Source organism: Artemia sp. Qi Xiang Cuo, unplaced genomic scaffold (assembly GCF_049724085.1).
Source record: "Artemia sp. Qi Xiang Cuo unplaced genomic scaffold, ASM4972408v1 HiC_scaffold_3222, whole genome shotgun sequence".
In the NCBI taxonomy this organism is placed as follows: Eukaryota; Metazoa; Arthropoda; class Branchiopoda; order Anostraca; family Artemiidae; genus Artemia; species Artemia sp. Qi Xiang Cuo.
Window position 1 is genome coordinate 6,677 of NW_028300615.1, and position 17,268 is coordinate 23,944.

Genomic DNA, 17,268 nt, shown 5'->3' on the forward strand with positions numbered 1-17,268 from the left:
CCCCCTGACAACTACAAAGCTGCACACATTCCTCCTCAACCCTTCTCCCTTCAGATATTTTCTTATAACCTCTCCCCACCCAATTTGAGGATGTACTGCTTTTCGTTTGGCCTAGATGGATGGCATAAAGCATGATTTTTGGCAATATATCATCCTTCATCTACCAAGCAACCTGACGCCAACACAGCTGCATCCACTAAATTTCCATCCCAATGTATTCAAAGCTTCACCTTTTACTCCCTCCCATGGAGTTAAAATTTCCTTTTGATCTGTTCTTATGACCTCTTCCCAAAAAAAACTCAAGCATGTCCTGTTTCTTATTTGGCCCCCCGGCCAAAAACCTCAAATTTTGTCACTCCATTATTCTTCATCAGTAGGTTCCATAAAAGTGATAATTCTTATCTTAACTTTTATATTATGACTAATTTGCCAGAAGGTTTCTCCAGAAAGACCATACTCAAATACTTAATATCCACACGAACCTGGTGCTTCATCATACCTGATACAATCAAGGTCTACTGATGTGTCGGAAAAAAACTAACAAACAACCACGGAGATTTACTATTTATCCTTTTGAGATGGCTTGTAGAAAGCAAGATCCTAATATTTCGGCTTAAACAGAGGTAACAAAAACTTTGTTGGTTAGATCACACAAAAAATACTCGCAAGAAACACTGTGACTCAAACATTTTTGTTTTTTCCCTGGAGGAAAATCTTTTGCCTTTTATACTGGCTTAAGTTGTAGCCTACTAGCTGAAGCAGAAGAATAAATCAGGTTTTAAAAAGGAGGAGTTTATTAATCTCCATAAATTATATCTTCTTGATTGGCTTTAAAAAAAACATGCCACAATTGTAAGCCAAAGAAATTAAAGCACACCTTTCACTACGGAATAACAGAAAGGTAATCTCATTTTTTTGTCTTCACTAAAACTAGCAAGTATTTTGCTCAAAACAATTACTTCCAAATTTATCCTTATATTGACAGCTAAATTTTGAGAACAATGATGAAACTTTAAAGTCATTGTCATTGTCAATGATTATCATTATCCTCCATGACACTTTCTTAAGATCAGCAGGTTAGGTTAGGTGAGACCAGCAGGGGGGCGCTCGCCCCCCTGGCTGAATGATGCTGCCTTAGTTTTATATTTTTGCTCTGAGATTTCTATTATATAGCATTAAAAGTGCCAATTAGATCAGGTTTGTCCCCCCCCCCTGGAATTCAGCTTATGGGCGCCCATGGCTGAGGGCGTCAGATAATTTAACAACTTTTGAAACTTTTCGCTAAATGAACTTTTAAAGAAGGAATTAAAGAAGCCAAGCTTCTTCAATTCAATAAGTAGGTTTCTTGTTTTTGATTTAGCTTAAGATTCCAGAATCAAGATATATTGGATGAACCTCCTATCCTTTCCAAGATTATAAATCAATACCTAAATTTATTGAGTGTTCTATGATTATCATTATCATCGATGACACTTTCTCAAGATCAGCAGGATTAAAATTAAATTGATTCCAAAACATTGCAAATTAATTTCGACTGGATCCCCAATAACCAGAAGAAGGGAAAGGAAGTAGACAGGAATTGGCATGTCCTGAAATTGGTCGGAAGGACAGCATTACATTTCCTCTGGAGGACAGAAACATAATTTCTATTTTTTGGATTTTTGTTGTTTTTAGTTATTTTCTTTGTAAGATATTTCCTCACCGCTCCTTTTTGCTGAATGCAAGTCCTTATTCATCTTGTTATTTTCTAAAAAAAATATAAGGAAAGTCTTCCCTATATTTTAGGCCTTCTGTTGCTTTATGAATTAAAATCAAATTTCCATCAAGCCATGGCTAATTGGAGAAAAAGCCAAGACAGATAGACTGAATGAGAAGCAAAGCTGGCATAAACCTTTTTCAGGATTGTACAAAAATTATGTCATTTCACTTGTTGATAGATAGTCTATCATCCATCCATTCGTCCTAGGGCAGAACTAAGGTATATATTCTCTGGAGGACAGAAACAGAATTGCTATTTTATGGTTTGTTGTAATTTTTGATTGTTTTCTTTGTCAGATTTTTTCATCACTGCTCCTTTTTGCTCAATGTAATCCTTTATTCCTCTTGTTATTTTCTGAGAAAATATTGGGAAATTTTTCTTTGTAGTTGTACTAGTCTTAGTTATTTTTGGGAGAAAACAGACTGCTGTGTTGAAATTTTTACGGACAAAAAACGTTTTTAATTTTAGCAAATCAGTTCTGCTTATCTATTTTCACGGTTCAGCGTGATAACACTAACCAAAATGTGGTACAGTTCTAAAAACTTCATTGTTTCAAAACAAAAAAAGGAAAATCTTAGAGATCCAGGTTTTCACGCATGAACAAACCTGAGATGGATCTAGAGGACGAAAAAAAATTTATATTGTTAGGTTTTAAATTTAATAAAGTGGCTAAAACTTTCAGGTAGATGAAAGATGAAAAGATTTTAGACACCCCTGAATTAAAAATTTAAATGTAGATAAGTTTGTTTGGCGACGCAGAGAGTGAAAGCAGAGTATATCTCTTCTACAACAACAGTGCTTTCATTTCTCTTTTTTGCAATAATTAATTAAAAACACTTTTTCCACAAAATAAGTTTTTAAAAGAAAAGTAAAGAACTCCATTAAACAAAAGTAAGCAAAAATTAAATCAAATAATCTACCAGGCGTGAAACTACAACAAATCAGCATCGATAAATAAATGAAACCCAAAACGAGCAGAAATTACAATAAATAACCGAGTCAAACTCAAAACGAGCAGAAATTAACATAAGTTGGGCGCAAATACCCTATGCCTTCCCAAGGCCAGAACATAATTTGCAATTTACTGAACAAAATATGAATGTTTTTACTTTTGTAACTTAAATAAATTAAATAATATTTATATTTTGATTACTAAATATCAGTTTATGTATATCAAACTGACAATGCACATTCATTTGTATTTTTTCAGTAATTTTCATTGTATTTTTTTTTTCATTTGTATTTTTTTTTCAATCAAATGAGCCCTTTTCGAAGTTCCTAAGACAACTCCTTCCATACGAAGAGCCCTGGTCTAAACAACAACAAAAAAATTATACCCACATCGATCTTTACTATAAAAATGTCAAGCCTTCCAATCACTTTAGACTATTAAAAGGGGACTAGGGCTTTCGATTTCCAATCAAATAAGCCCTTTTTCAGTTTCTACGACAACGCTTTCTATAAACACCTTATATGCCCCCAGGGCATAAATTACAACCCTTACCCTAAGGGCTGTGACGGTGGTTGTCATCGTCTAAGACCTAATTTCCAGAACTTCCAACTCCGTTAAACAAAATGGCAATCTCAAAATTTTGATTGGATGTATCTGGGATAATGGTGGGCGTGAGAGGGGCGTTAATCGCTCTCCAATCACTTTCAACTATTAAAAAAGGCACTAGCCCTTTTAATTTTCAATCAAATGAGCCCTTTTGAAGTTTCTACGACAACGCTTTCAATAAAAAACCTTATATGCCCTCGTGGCATAACTTACAACCCTTTCCCTGAGGGCTGGGGGGGGGGGGTGTCATCCTCAAAGACCTAATGTCCAGAACTTTCTGCAACGTTGAACAAAATGGCTATCTAAAAATTTTGATTGGATGTGTTTGGGGGAAAGGTGGGCGTGAGAGGGGGGGTTAGTTACCCTCCAATTACTTTCAATTATTAAAAAGGGCACTAGCCCTCTCAATTTCCAATTGAATGAGCCCCTTTTGAAGTTTTTACAACAACTCTATCTATAAAAACCTTATATGCCCCCAGGGCATAACTTACAACCTTTGCCCTGGGGGCTCTGGGGGGTTTGTCATCCTTAAATACATGATTCCCAGACCTTTCAACTACCCAGAAATTCCCAGACCTTCCCAGACCTTTGAACAAAATGGCTATCTCTAGACTTTGATTGAATGTGTTTGGGGAAATTTCAATTTCAATTTCCAATCAAATGAGCCCTTTTTTGAAATTTTTACAACAACTTTCTAAATAAACCTTATATTCCCCCAGGGCATAACTTGCAGCTCTTGCACTGAGGGCTCTGATGGCGTTATCACCCTAAAAGACCTAATTTCCAGAACTTTCGACTACGTTGAACAAAATGGATATCTCAAAATTATGATTGGATGTGTCTGGGGAAATGGTGGGCGTGAGAGGGGGGTTAGTTGCCTTTAATCACTTTCGACAATTAAAAGGGCACTAGCCCTTTTAATTTCCGATTGAATAAGCCCTTTTCGAAGTTTCTACAACATCGCTTTCTGTAAAAACCTAATATGCCCCCAGGGCATAACTTACGACCTTTGCCCTGAGGGTTTTGGGGGTGGAGGGGTTGTCATCCTTAAAGACCTAATTTCCAAAACTTTCAACTACATTTTTTTTTTTTTTTTATTCCAATATTCACGGCGCCAGGTACTTCAAAGTATCTGATATGCCGCTATTCATTTACCTCTTTCAATGGCCTCGAGGTTTTAATTATCTATTGAGCCTTCTTTTGGAGGTGTCAACAGAGGGATTTGCAGGGATAATATCCCCAGGAAGATCGTTCCAGATAGAAGTGCAACGCCGGATGAAGCTGTTCCTCAAGTACTCGGTTTTCGGCGTATCCTCATCCTCCTTTAGATAATTGGACCGAGCTGTGTGCCTTTGTGTCTGCCTTGTCGGCTGGACAAAGGGGGGCACAATTTGAGAGAGCTCGTCTGAGGGAGGCGAATTCATGTACTTGTAGAAAACAGCCATCAATGCTACATCAAACCTTTCATTTAGAGGCTGGAGCAATTCTTGTGTAGAGGCGCAGCCCGCCCTATTTGCCCTGTTCTGGATCTTCTGAAGTGGTGCCAACAGCGTTTTCGGAGCACCAGCAAATAGCGGGCATCCATATTCAGCTATGGTCTGATGCAAGACTTGTAGAGTGGGATGATCGAGCTTGATGGAAGAAGGTTTTTGCAGCGAAGAGTAACTTCCAGCTTTCTTGCGCAGGAGGTTCTCACCCGATCAAGGTAGTTGTTCCAAGAGAGATCGGTGGAGAAATGAATCCCCAGTAGACGAAGCTCGTCGACTCTCTTTATAGCTTCATTTTTTAAGATGAAACTGGGGTGTTCACGTGGCAGCTTTGATCGGGTAATTAGAAGCTCCTTTGTTTTTGATGCATTGAAGTTGATCATCCATGCATCAGACCACTTTTCAATTTTCAAAAGATCCATCTGTAGGGAAAGGGAGGCTTGTGTTGGGTCTTCGTGTTTAGGGACGCCTGAGTGTGTCGTGGTATCGTCGGCAAAGTGATGCAGAGGGTTTGCGAGGTTATCTTCCCTGTCGTTTATGTAGATAAGGAAGAGCGTAGGTCCCAAAAAATTGCCCTGGGGTACCCCTGCTTTCACTGGATATTCGCGGGAAATAAACCCGTCAAGAATAACCCGCAGTGAACGATCGGAAAGAAAGCTCTCAATCGCTTTTAAAAGGCATCCACAAACATCATATACATAGAGCTTCTTTAGCAGGCCACGGTGCCATACTCTGTCAAAAGCTTTCGCAATGTCGAAGGATAGTAGCCTGATGTCGTATTCCATTGCCACTAGTTCTATCCACTCCTGATACTGGGCCACTAGGCAGTCTAATGTTGAGCGTTTCCGGCGGAATTCATATTGGCGATCGCCTAGAAGGTCATTTGATTCCAGATACTGAAGAAGTGTTTTATTGGAGACGTTCTCGTAGACTTTGCCAACACAGGAGAGAAGGCTAATAGGCCTGTAGGAGCCCACACTCGTTGGATCGCCTTCTGGCTTTAGAGTAGGTATAACATGGGCGGACTTCCATGTTCGTGAGAAGGTTCTGGAGCAAAAGCACAGCCTGAAAAGCAATGACAAGGGTCCAGCTAGTTCGGCACTGCAGGATTTGAGGACAACATTTGGTATGTTGTCAGGACCCGTGGCTTTGGTCACATCCATATGTTGCAGAATGCGAATGATCTTGGGAGCCGAAAAATTCACGCGTTCCAGGACAGTGTGGGTTCGGTCAGAGAATTTTGGCACTTCTCTACCGTCATCGTCTAGATTCGAGAATTCGGCAAAAGCCTTAGCAAGAGCTTCAGCCTTTGCATGTAGATCTTGTACCACTGTTCCGTTACTCTGGAGAGAAGGAATTGCGGTCCCCTTGGACGACGATAAATCTTCCTTGACAATTTTCCACCAACTCTTTGCTGAAGCAAATTGAAGCTGGGTGGCAAATTCCTCCTTATACTGAACCCGGGACTACCGAATCACTCGGACTGCATTTTTGCGAGCATTTATGAATGCAATTCTGTCCTCTCCGCTCTTCTAAAGTAGCCAACACTTGTATGCTTTTGCTTTGCTCGGATTGTCTTCTTACACTGGTCGTTGAACCAAGGTTCGTCCTTACTGGACACCTGGATCCACTTTGAAGGGATGTGATTTTCGACAGTCAACTATGCTCTGGTGTGTCTTATCCGCGGCTTTCTTCGGGCCTTTCAGGGGAAAGGCACTCCACTGCAGAGAAAAAAGAGTATATCTTAAACCGTCCCAATCCCCACTTTTGTATAGCCAGATTGTTCGTTCATGCTTTACTGGAGGCGGAATACGTAGGTTTCCACGTGCAACGACGGCAACGTGGTAATGGTGAAAGCATGAGCGTCTACCTTAAAGGAGTCAGGGTGATCTGTAAGGAATAGGTCAAGACGAGATGATCCGTTTGGGCCGTGATACGTGTCGAAATCGACAAGTTGTTCCAGCCCGTAAGAAAGAGATAGATCATACAAACCCGACCCTTCCCTATCAGTATTTTTGCTGCGAAGTCACACGCTATGATGGACGTTGAAGTATCCATGAAGGATAATGGCAAACTTAGCGTACTTGCCCCGAATATATTCAAGGGAGGTTTCAAGGTAGTTGGTAATCTGGTAAGCTGGAGGGTTATACACGGTACCAACAATCACGGATTTATTTGGGAGGGTCACCCTGACCCACAGAGCTTCTTCGCCTGCTGAATCTGGTATGTTCATCCATGAATAAGGTATATGGCTCTGTATATAAACAGCGACACCTCCTCCGTATTTAGCGCCGTCAGTCCCGCCTGAGGAGTGTGTATCCCTGTATGGCAACCTCACTGCTCGGAATTTCTTGGTTTAGATTGGTCTCAGTGATATACATGATAGATGGCTTGACCAAGTTCACTAAATGTAGGAACTGGTCAAACTTAGATCTGAGACCTCGTATATTGCAGCGGGCTACCGTAAACAGGTCCGTTTGGATGGTCGGTGGACGTGCTACAGGTCGTCGTCGAAATGGCTGTTTGGTCTGAGGCTTTTTGTTGTCAATCATAACTAGGTAAAAGAAGCTTTGCTGGGTGGTTAGCCCAACAAAGCCCATAAATCCATTGCCATGCATCATTAGACGGGGAACGGTGCCACCTGCCACGCACCTCATTACCGCAGCTTCAACATAGAGGTGGTACCCCATAATGTTTTAGGATTCGGCACAAGTGCCTCCCACCATGCGTTGAATAAAATGGCTATCTAAAAATTTTGATTGGATGTGTTTGGGAAAAAAGGTAAGCGCGAGAGGGGGGTTAGTTGCCCTCAAATCACTTTCGAGACTATTAAAAAGGGCACTAGCCCTTTGAATTTCCAATCGAAAGAGCCTCTTTTTCAAGTTTCTACGACAAACATTTCAGTAAAAACTTATATGCCCCCAGGGAATAACTTATAATCCTTGCCCTGAAGACTGTGGAGGGAGTGTCCTGCTCAAAGGTATAATTTCCTGAACTTTAAACTGCATGGAACAAAAAGGCTATCTCAAAATTTTGATTGGACGAGTTTGGGGAAATGGTGGGCGTGGAAGGGATATTAGTTGCCTTCCAATCACTTTTGACTATTAAAAAGGGTACTAGCCATTTCAATTTCCGATCGAATGAGCCCTTTTTAAAGTTCCTACGAGAACGCGTTCTATAAAAACCTTATTTGCCCCCAGGGCATAACTTACAATCCTTACCCTGAGGGCTTTGGGGGGGGGTTGTTATTCTCAAAGACCTAATTTCCAGAATTTTCAACTACGTTGAACAAAATAACTATCTTAAAATTTTGATTGGATGTGTTTGGGGAAAATGTGGGCGTGAGAGGGGGGTTAGTGGCCCTCCAATCACTTTCGACTATCCAAAAGGCCACTAGCCCTTTGAAGTTCCAATCGAATGAGCCTTTTCTGAAGTTTCTACGACAACAGTTTCTATAAAAAACCTTATATGCCCCCAGTCCATAACTTACAACCTTTGCCCTGATGACTGTGGGGGAGTTCCTCCTCAAAAATATATTTTCTATCTGGAAATCAACTACGCTTAAAAAATGGGCTACCTCAAAATTTTTATTGGAGTTGTTTCGAGAAAGTGTAGGGGTGGACGGGATGTTAGTTTTTTACAAATCCCTTTTGGATATGTAAAAGGGACTAACCCAGTCTAGTTTTAATTGGAACGAGAGCTTTTTGAAGCTTCTACAACATGTGCTTCGGTAAGAAGGGCCCTTGTCTAACGGAAAAAAGAATAAATAATACATTGTGCCGACATCGTTTTTATATGCCCTCATGGCATAACTTAAAACCCTTGCCCTGAGGGTTGTGGGGGAGTGACCTCCTCAAAAACATAATCTCTATGTGGAAATCAACTACGCTGAACAAAATGGCTATCTCAAAATTTTGATTGGATGTGTTTCGGGAAATGGTGGGCGTGAAAGGGGTGTTAGTTGCCTTCCAATCACTTTCGACTATTAAAAAGGGCACAAGCAAACCCAATTTCCAATTGAATGAGCCCTTTTCGAAGTTTCTACGACAACTTCTTCGATACGAAGTGCCCTGCTCTAAAGGAAAAAAATAAATAAATAATACATTGTACCAACATCGTTCTTTTATGCCCCTAGGGCATAACTTAAAACCCTTACCCTGAGGGTTGTGGGGGAGTGACCTCCTCAATAACATATTTTCTATCTGGAAATCAACTAGGCTGAACAAAATGGCTATCTCAAAACTTTGATTGGATGTGTGTGGGGGAATGATGGACGTGGGGGGTGGGCTGGTTGCCTTCCAATCACTTTCGACTATTAAAAAGGGCACTAGCCACTCCAATTTCCAATAGAATGAGCCCTTTTCGAAGTTTCTACGACAACTCCTTCTACACGAAGTGCCCTGGTCTAAGACCACGAAAAAAAAATAATACATTGTGCCAACATCGTTCTTTACTTAGGCAGCGCTATTGCGCTATTGCGACCGAGGAAAAAATTTTAAGATTCCTGTTTTGAGACCAAGAATAATAGGGCGACAAACATTAAGCAAAAGACATAGGGTATACATGCATAGGTCAAGGTAGTTTGTCTCTGTCAACCCTAAATTAGTAAAAGGACTTACTCGTCTGAAGGTGACCTCTCCGCCCAGGCTTGTTTTGGTTCTCGCGTGTCACTTGACTGTACTCGGCTACCATTCCCAAATGCTTCGTGCGATATGAACGAACTCCCTTCAGATGCTTTAAATGAGGTTTTCAATGATGGACTAAAAAATATTGGGAACTTTTTTCTTAGTTCTAAGCTTCCTTGAGAGCCACCGGGCACAGAATGTCTTGTTTGTGCCCCGTTCCTAGAAGACAGGAAAGCTATCTGAATGATTAAATTTTATTGCCCATCTTTAACAGTATAGAGACTTTAAAGAATGCAGTAAAACAAAATGAAAGAATACAGCAAATACAACTAAAGAACCAACAACTCAAATTAATACATCACTAGCTAAAAAGATCAAGAAAGAACAACAAATTCATAGCAAAAAGCTAGGGCGAGACTATGTGGATAAAAACGACAACTTTTACGAACTGCTGACTTTTGCTTCGTAAATGCTATGTGCGGTGTCTAAAGACTTTAGGAACTTCTCCCTCCTGATCGAGATCACAATTAATGGATAGTCGAATCCATTTGATGATATCTGTCAGTTTCTTCGCCAGAGAGGGAGGCTTAGTAGGTATTTTGCAAACTTATAAATCACAACACAATTTGTTTTTTCTCATCAAAAGTAAACACGGGCCAGAAAGGTAACACGACTAAGACATGGGGCTTGGCAAATGAGTTGTAAATTCGCGCCAGAATACGGGGTTATATGGTCGCTTGCAAGACAGAATCGTCCGATACGCCTTATGAATTTTCAGTTTAAAATTATTTATAAGACAAGACCGGGTAGATCTCAACCAAATCTAAAAATGTTGGATGCATAAATACGTATATTTACTACTACTACTCATACTAACAACTCACCACAGCACCAAACACCCTGAGGCCGACGGCACAGGTACGCATTCTTCTCCCATCTGAATCTATCCAAAACCATCCTATATAAACCCTCCCAGGTAGTTCACATTTCCATTAAATCATTCCTTACGACATCCTCCCACCCCGGCCGAGGACAACCTACTTTTCGTTTGGCCCTAGACGGTTGGCCGAAAAGGACAATATTTAGTAATTTCATCTTTGATCCGCCGAACGTACCCAGCGATCTCAACCTTTCTCTCATTCTGGCTCTTTAAACCGGGATTGAACCACACCTTTCGTACAACCTACTGTTTGAAATACGTTCAGTCAGTCAGGTACCCACAACAATCAGTAGGTGATATAACTGGAAAACATCTAGTAAATCTTCCTCCATTTTTCGGAGCGCCCATGCTTCAGAACCATACTTGGCCACTGTCATTACTGTAGCTTCCAATATTTTAATCTTGGTTTGTAGACCGATCTTCCCATTCTTTCAAATTTTTTGCAACTGTGAAAAACACCCTGGGCCTTAGCTATTATACTTTTAACATCTTCACTGTACCCGCCGTCCTTACTAATAATACTACCTAGGTAAGTGAAGCTATCCACTTGATCGATGTTTTCGTTACCCAAGGTCACCTTTTCATCTTAACTTGTTCCTAGCCTTAGCGACATAGTCTTCTTAACATTAACTTTCAAACCGATTCTTGCACCCTGATCTCGCAAAACCTCGAAAAAGCTCATTCATTTTGCTAACACTTTCATCTAGAATGCTTAAATCATCAACATAATCTAAGTCCAGGAAAGTTTTATTTCCCCTTTTTGTTCCGTGTTCTCCCATTGTCTTTGCTGTTCTCCTTAAGACAAAGTCCATAAAAATAATCCAAGTAAATGGTGATACAACACGACTCTCTTAACTCCTGATTAAATACAACTCCTGATTAAACAAGCAACTAACCTCATTTGTCACCTTAACCGCAGCAGTGTTATTCTCGTGCATAGCACTAATCACTATAGTGTATTTGTCCGGTATACCATACAAGTATAAGACCTTCGCTAAAGCTCTTCAATCAGCCGAATCAAACGCCTGCTCATATTCTATCAAACTGAGGACTAAAGGTGTTTGATGACTCAGAGACTTCTCAATTATTTATCTATGAGTGAGAATTTGGTCAACACATCCTATACTTTTCCTAAAATTGCACTATTATTCTCTTAAAACTTTGTCTGCACCATTTCTAAGTCAAAAAAGTATCATCATACTAAGTAATTTGCTACCTACAACAACCAGGCTAATGCCTCTATAGTTACCACATTCACTCTTACCACCTTTCTTATATAGGGGTTCAATTGGGACTATCCTAAATTGGCTAGGTACTTGACCTTATTCAAGAAAACCTAATGATAATCCCCAGAATGTTATTTCTAACCCGATAGCCACCATATTTAAGAAACTCATTTCCCACACTATCAACACCTGTGGCCTTATTATTTTTAATCCTTTTAGTGCTGTTGCTAATTCTTACCCCCCAAAATATATCTTCCTTTACATCCAAGGTGTCGCAAACTTTTTCATTCTCCTCTATATCTTTTTGCAGCTCTATCCAGGTTTAACACATTCTCAAAATGTTCCACCCATCTCTCTTTAAATATTTCCTTATCATTAATTGTTGCCTCGTTCCTATCTTTAACTGGGACAAGTCCAGATTGACTACTCTATCTAAATAAACCAAATTTAACAAACTTACCAAAAAAATATAGGGCTAGAAACAAACTCTTCATTAAGCTATTGTCATCAAAGATTTTAAAAGCTTAGGCTGAAGGGAGGGCTTTAAGCTAAGGAAGATTATGCTCTAATGAGGGAGGTGGGAACTGACTTCCTTGTGGAAATCCTAAGCCTCTTGTTGCAGAGGAAGACCGAAGACAGTCTGGGCCGAACGTATAACAATTATCTGCGGAAAGTGCATGCCATAGTTCAACCGAAATGGGAGGAAGGACAGACAGCTACAATATATTTTTTTTAACATGAAGCTGAAGTTCGAAGTTTCTTTTTTTAAGACGAGTCTTCAGATAATGCTCATTTCACTAAATGTACGAAGTCTTGGCATATAACGCGAGGCGGCAACAATAAAAAGCCGCTAAGGAATTAGGATAGGAAGAGGCAGTATGCTCAATTATATATTAACCACTTCAAAATTGTCAGTAGTAGGATAAGGATAATATGTTAGTGCGCTATTTTGAAAATCTTTCCCTTGTATAAATAATGGTTTGGATATCAGTTGATCTAATTTCTCTTGGCCAAGTTTGAAAAGACACCATTTGCCACGAATTTCCATCTATCATTGTGGCTTAATTTCGTAAGTTGTTCGCTTATACAACCCTTTAAGTTTCATTACCTACGAGTAGGTATTACCTTTGATTAGGCTATGTAAACTCATTTAAATTATTAATAGTAACTGTAGGATCGTAGGTTTAAGTGATTCACTAAAACCATTCACAAGCAATTTCCACTGTATTAAATTTACACCAAAACACAAAAATTATAATAGCGAATCGCGATTCAAGAAAAGTTTCATTAATTTTACTTCATTATGCTGCAGTGAAAACACGACTTAGAACATTTATTATATATTACTTAATTGATTTTCTAATGACCTCGAAAAGTATTCAATTTGGGAAAGGATTTTCCAGCATAGTGTGGCTGTGACAAGCCAATCCAGGGTGCCTGTACAAGTGTACTACCGTATACGACAGCCAACAAAGCAGCTTAGCTCGATTATGTATAAAATCAGGCCAACAAGAAAGACTGTATGAAAAACAAAATAGTTAAAAAAAATAAAGGGAAAAAGGTGAAATAATTATACAGAATTTTATCTGAAAACTCTGGTTTCTTTTTTTACCCCTGAACAGTTTCATATTTTGTTTGGACAATTAAACGAAAACGAAATCCAAGCATAAACCAAAGTGAGCTACCAAACCTAAGTAGCTTTTCGGAAATAAATGGATTTTAACAAATTCTTCCAGCAAATTTTAATAATTATCTGCATATACTTGCAAAAGACCAAAATGAACTATGGATTTTTCCTTGTCTTCCTGATGAACGCGTTTAAAACGAAGGCACGGAATGCGAAGGATCGCTCTGTTTCATTTACAAAGGAGGGGCAATAACAAGAATAGAAACTCTACACCTTCTTGGGGTTGATTTCTCGTCGTATCTCGCGTGAGATCAACACCTCAGCAAAGTGAAGTCCTCCAGCTACCGGAAGTTAGGAGTCACTCTAAGATGGAAAAGCCTCCTCCCTGACGAGTCCATTCACTATTCATGTCATATATCAGACCAGTCATGGAATATGCATGTTTTCTCTCAGATATTCTCCAATTAGCCACATCGTTCCTCCTCAACGTGTCCAAAACCGAGCAGTTGGCGCATCAGCATCTATCAACCCTGATGGCAAACACTTGCAGTCAATCCAGGATCGTTTTGACGCAACGTCAATGTCGATGTTCTACAAATATAGGCCATCTGAAGAGATATCGAACCTGGTTTCAAACAGAATTAAGCATTTGCGTTCAACTTGTCAGAGTACGGCTCAGCAGGACTACCTTGTGAAGGGTACAACCCACCAGGAATACTTAAGAAGCGTTTTATCCAGCAATCAGTCGCCACATCGAATGGCCTCCCAGTAGAGGTAGTCCCGAAAAATCCTACTCTTGAACCGTTCAAGAGAAGGTTATAATAAATATCTCAAAAGTAAAAAGCAAGATAGTTACCAGGACTATCATCACATGTGACGAAGCAGTGAAGCCTGTAATAAAAAAAGAAGACATGTTTATGGGTTAGCTGCACCAACTCACTTAGGAAGCCGCTGCTTATTTTTGAATTTTATTGATATTATATAAAAATGTATTTTTAAACAAGTTAAATAAACCTGTCATTTTTCAAGCAGGTCAGGACCCTACCTAAAATCTCTTTGTTCGCTCCTTTTTAAACCTCTCTGAATAGTTTCATATTCGGTCCCACCGGTAAAACGAAATCTAGATCCGAGCCCAAAACCAAGTGAGCTACCAAATCCGAGGAACTTTTTAGGAATATTCAAAACAGGAGTCGACAGTCGAAAAAAGGCATGATGCTCAACGCAGGACCTCCAGAGATTCTTCGCAGATCTATAAGTTACTAAGTTAAAGGCAAGAAGGGTGTCATATTCCTCACTCTGAAAAAAAGAAATCAATAAAATAGAGAATATGGCATTGGAACCAATAATAGTCGATACTTCGAATAATTTCAATTAGAGTCATTTGCAATCATCAACAATTAGATAGATGAACCCCTCCAAAAAATTAACATAAATAAACTAAACTAGTATGAACTTTATATGTGAAGAAAAAGGAAAAGTAAATAAAGATGATGAATCAAGCACGTATCTAGAGGATATTCACATATACAACTGAGATAAAGCTTAAATCCTATAAATAACAAACTCAAAGTTCCTTAGATTTCTTTCATTTTCTCAATTCTTTTCTCCTTTTTTACTTGATCTCCTTTCTATTCCTCCAGTTTTTTTTTTACATATACAAGTTACTAAATTAAGACAAAATGGGTGCGACATTCCTAACTTTGTCAAAGAGAAAACAATAAAATTCCTACAGTATGTAGAAAATTATATTTTGCCAAACTAGCTCAACTAAAATTATTCAGCTAGAAAAAGGATTCATAACAAATATATACTGTCAAGAAGAATTCAGAATTCAGAAAAGTCCAGGGTCCTTCTCTAATAATGTCTGAGGATCCACTCACCAATCTCCCGGGGAAATTGCCCAATTAGATACCCAAGGTCTCCGACTGAAATATGACAACGATACATCTTCTAGATTGCTAACACATTCCCCATCTTCCTTTTCATGAAAAGATGAAAGGTATTTTTTACTTTTGGAAATTTAAACAAGGTTAAAGTCCCTTTGACTCTCCAGCTAGTTTTTAATTCTGACCCAACAGATTCGAATAGACGACATATACACATATTGCCCTTGACAAAACCAAGTTTTTTTTTACATAGACATAGCTTGAAGCTATTTGTGAGCCAAATGGCCAAACTTTTCTCGTTTCAAGTCACCTACTTAATAGGTGCTTCTGCTCTTTTTATTTTCTTTTTTAGCAAATTTTTTCTTCGTGTTCACCTTCTTTTAGCATAATTTCTCCTTGTCTGCAACTCTCTGAATCATTTACGTTCTACATAAAACAAGGAAGAAAAGAAAGATCAAAGAAAATGAATAACCGGGATAATGTTAAATAATTAAGTCAGTTCTCTGATTCGGTGGGGTTACTTAAAAAGGTTAGTCTTTTTTATGACCTTTTTTGAGTGCTGAGGATGGCTTAACAGAAGTCTTGCTGAAATATCTGCTTAATCTTTTTGTTTCTTTCTCACTGGCTGAAAAACTGCTTTTCTTGGTCTCTTTATTTTTTATTATTTTTTGTCGAACGTCATGTAAAGCCAGTATGGTCTCTGGACATATTAAAGTATTTAAATTTTTTAATAGAATTTTTTTATAAGCAATTTTTTCTAATACAGCGGCGGGATACCGAACTACGTCTTGGACAGAGTTTAAAACTATTTAAATCTTGAATTCTGATTGGTAGTTCAACCATGTCAAACTTGTCGATTTGATACGAAACTTGAGTCCAGCGTCTGAACGCCACCCAACACAATAGGTTCCCCTCAAATACAGCTCCTTGTCATCAAAAATAACGCAAATCAATGTGGCAACGAATCGCTCAACTAATTTTTTTTCAGATGTACTTAGCCCCTAAGTTAGCTAATTACGTTATTTAATTTATCACCTTCAACTTCCTTATCAAGTAATTCATGATTACAACTCAAGCTCCATATACAAATACATGTACAAGAACTCCTAATGGCTAACAGGTTCCAAATTTGGAACATAATAGTCATTTGCGTTACCAACGAGCGGTTTATTTGATTATTTTTAGCATTGGCCTTTGCATATCCTTTGACACATTATTGTGTATTTTAAAACTAGCTTTCAACTTATAGTTAAGAAGCTAATATTTTAAGCTACTATTAGCCAAATATAAGATTCAGAGACAACTCCTGCCCTCAGACTGCTTGACTCCTCGCAGATAAGGTTCAATGCATAGATAAGAGCCGATAATATGGAGGGGTAATGGGATTTTTGTAGGAGGAGTGGAATGAAGATTATCTGACCCTTCAAAAACCAACAATGTTTTGGTACCGTCTCTCCTATCCCTTGTCTTAATTTCATTCCAAAATATTAGGTAGTTACATGTTCTACTCTTGCCCGGGGAAAATTGGAAGGGGACAGAGAACCAGTGACTTTATTCCGGACGACGGGTGTTTCGCAAAATTTCGGATGCTGTTTCTGGAATCTTTCGGACAGATTTCAGGGGGGAGATAAATTGAGGCAATAAATACTGATAATGAATCGGGAGGTTAGGATTTATACCCCTGAGATTGGCCTGAGGGACGGCTCCGGAAGAACTGAAAATTAGGGTATAAAAACTATTTGCTTTTTCACCCCCTCCCCCTCTTCTCCCGAACAAAAAGAAAAAGGACAAAACGATTTTTGGAGAGAAATTTCTTAAATTTTACTGTTTTAAACTTCAGAATTTTAAGCAAGTTTTTGTTAAGCTTTTTTAACAGACACTGTTTTAGCAGAAGTATACTTGGCAGGAACTTAGAAACAAGGGACATCAATCATTTCTTCTGTGGGTGAAAATACTGTTCAATAGAAATATACCCTACACAACAGACTTTGTTAGGTTTTACCTATCATTAACAATTGACTAAAAAGGATTTCGTTTATTAATAAGAGATATTACCAAATGAGTCTCTGGCACATATACTTCTAGCAATGCACGAATGCATCTTTGAAAATTTGCTTCTTTTCATTGTAATTCTTCAATAGCTCAACCAGATGCACCCCA

At 38.8% G+C, this 17,268-nt stretch overlaps 1 protein-coding gene across 1 annotated transcript in view; it reads right to left on the reverse strand.

Annotated features, from left to right (window-relative positions):
* Window positions 1-9,423: 9,423 nt before the first annotated feature.
* The window catches only part of LOC148938485 (tyrosine-protein phosphatase non-receptor type 4-like), a gene marked incomplete at its 3' end in the record, with an annotated part of 101,756 nt that continues 93,911 nt past the window's right edge, over window positions 9,424-17,268 (reverse strand). The window contains exons 9-10 of the mRNA XM_089107759.1: window positions 14,268-14,518; window positions 9,424-9,648 (exon numbers count right to left, since the gene is read on the reverse strand). Of these exons, the coding sequence (XP_088963885.1) occupies window positions 9,424-9,648; window positions 14,268-14,518 (476 nt within the window). The remainder of the gene's footprint in view (window positions 9,649-14,267; window positions 14,519-17,268) is intronic.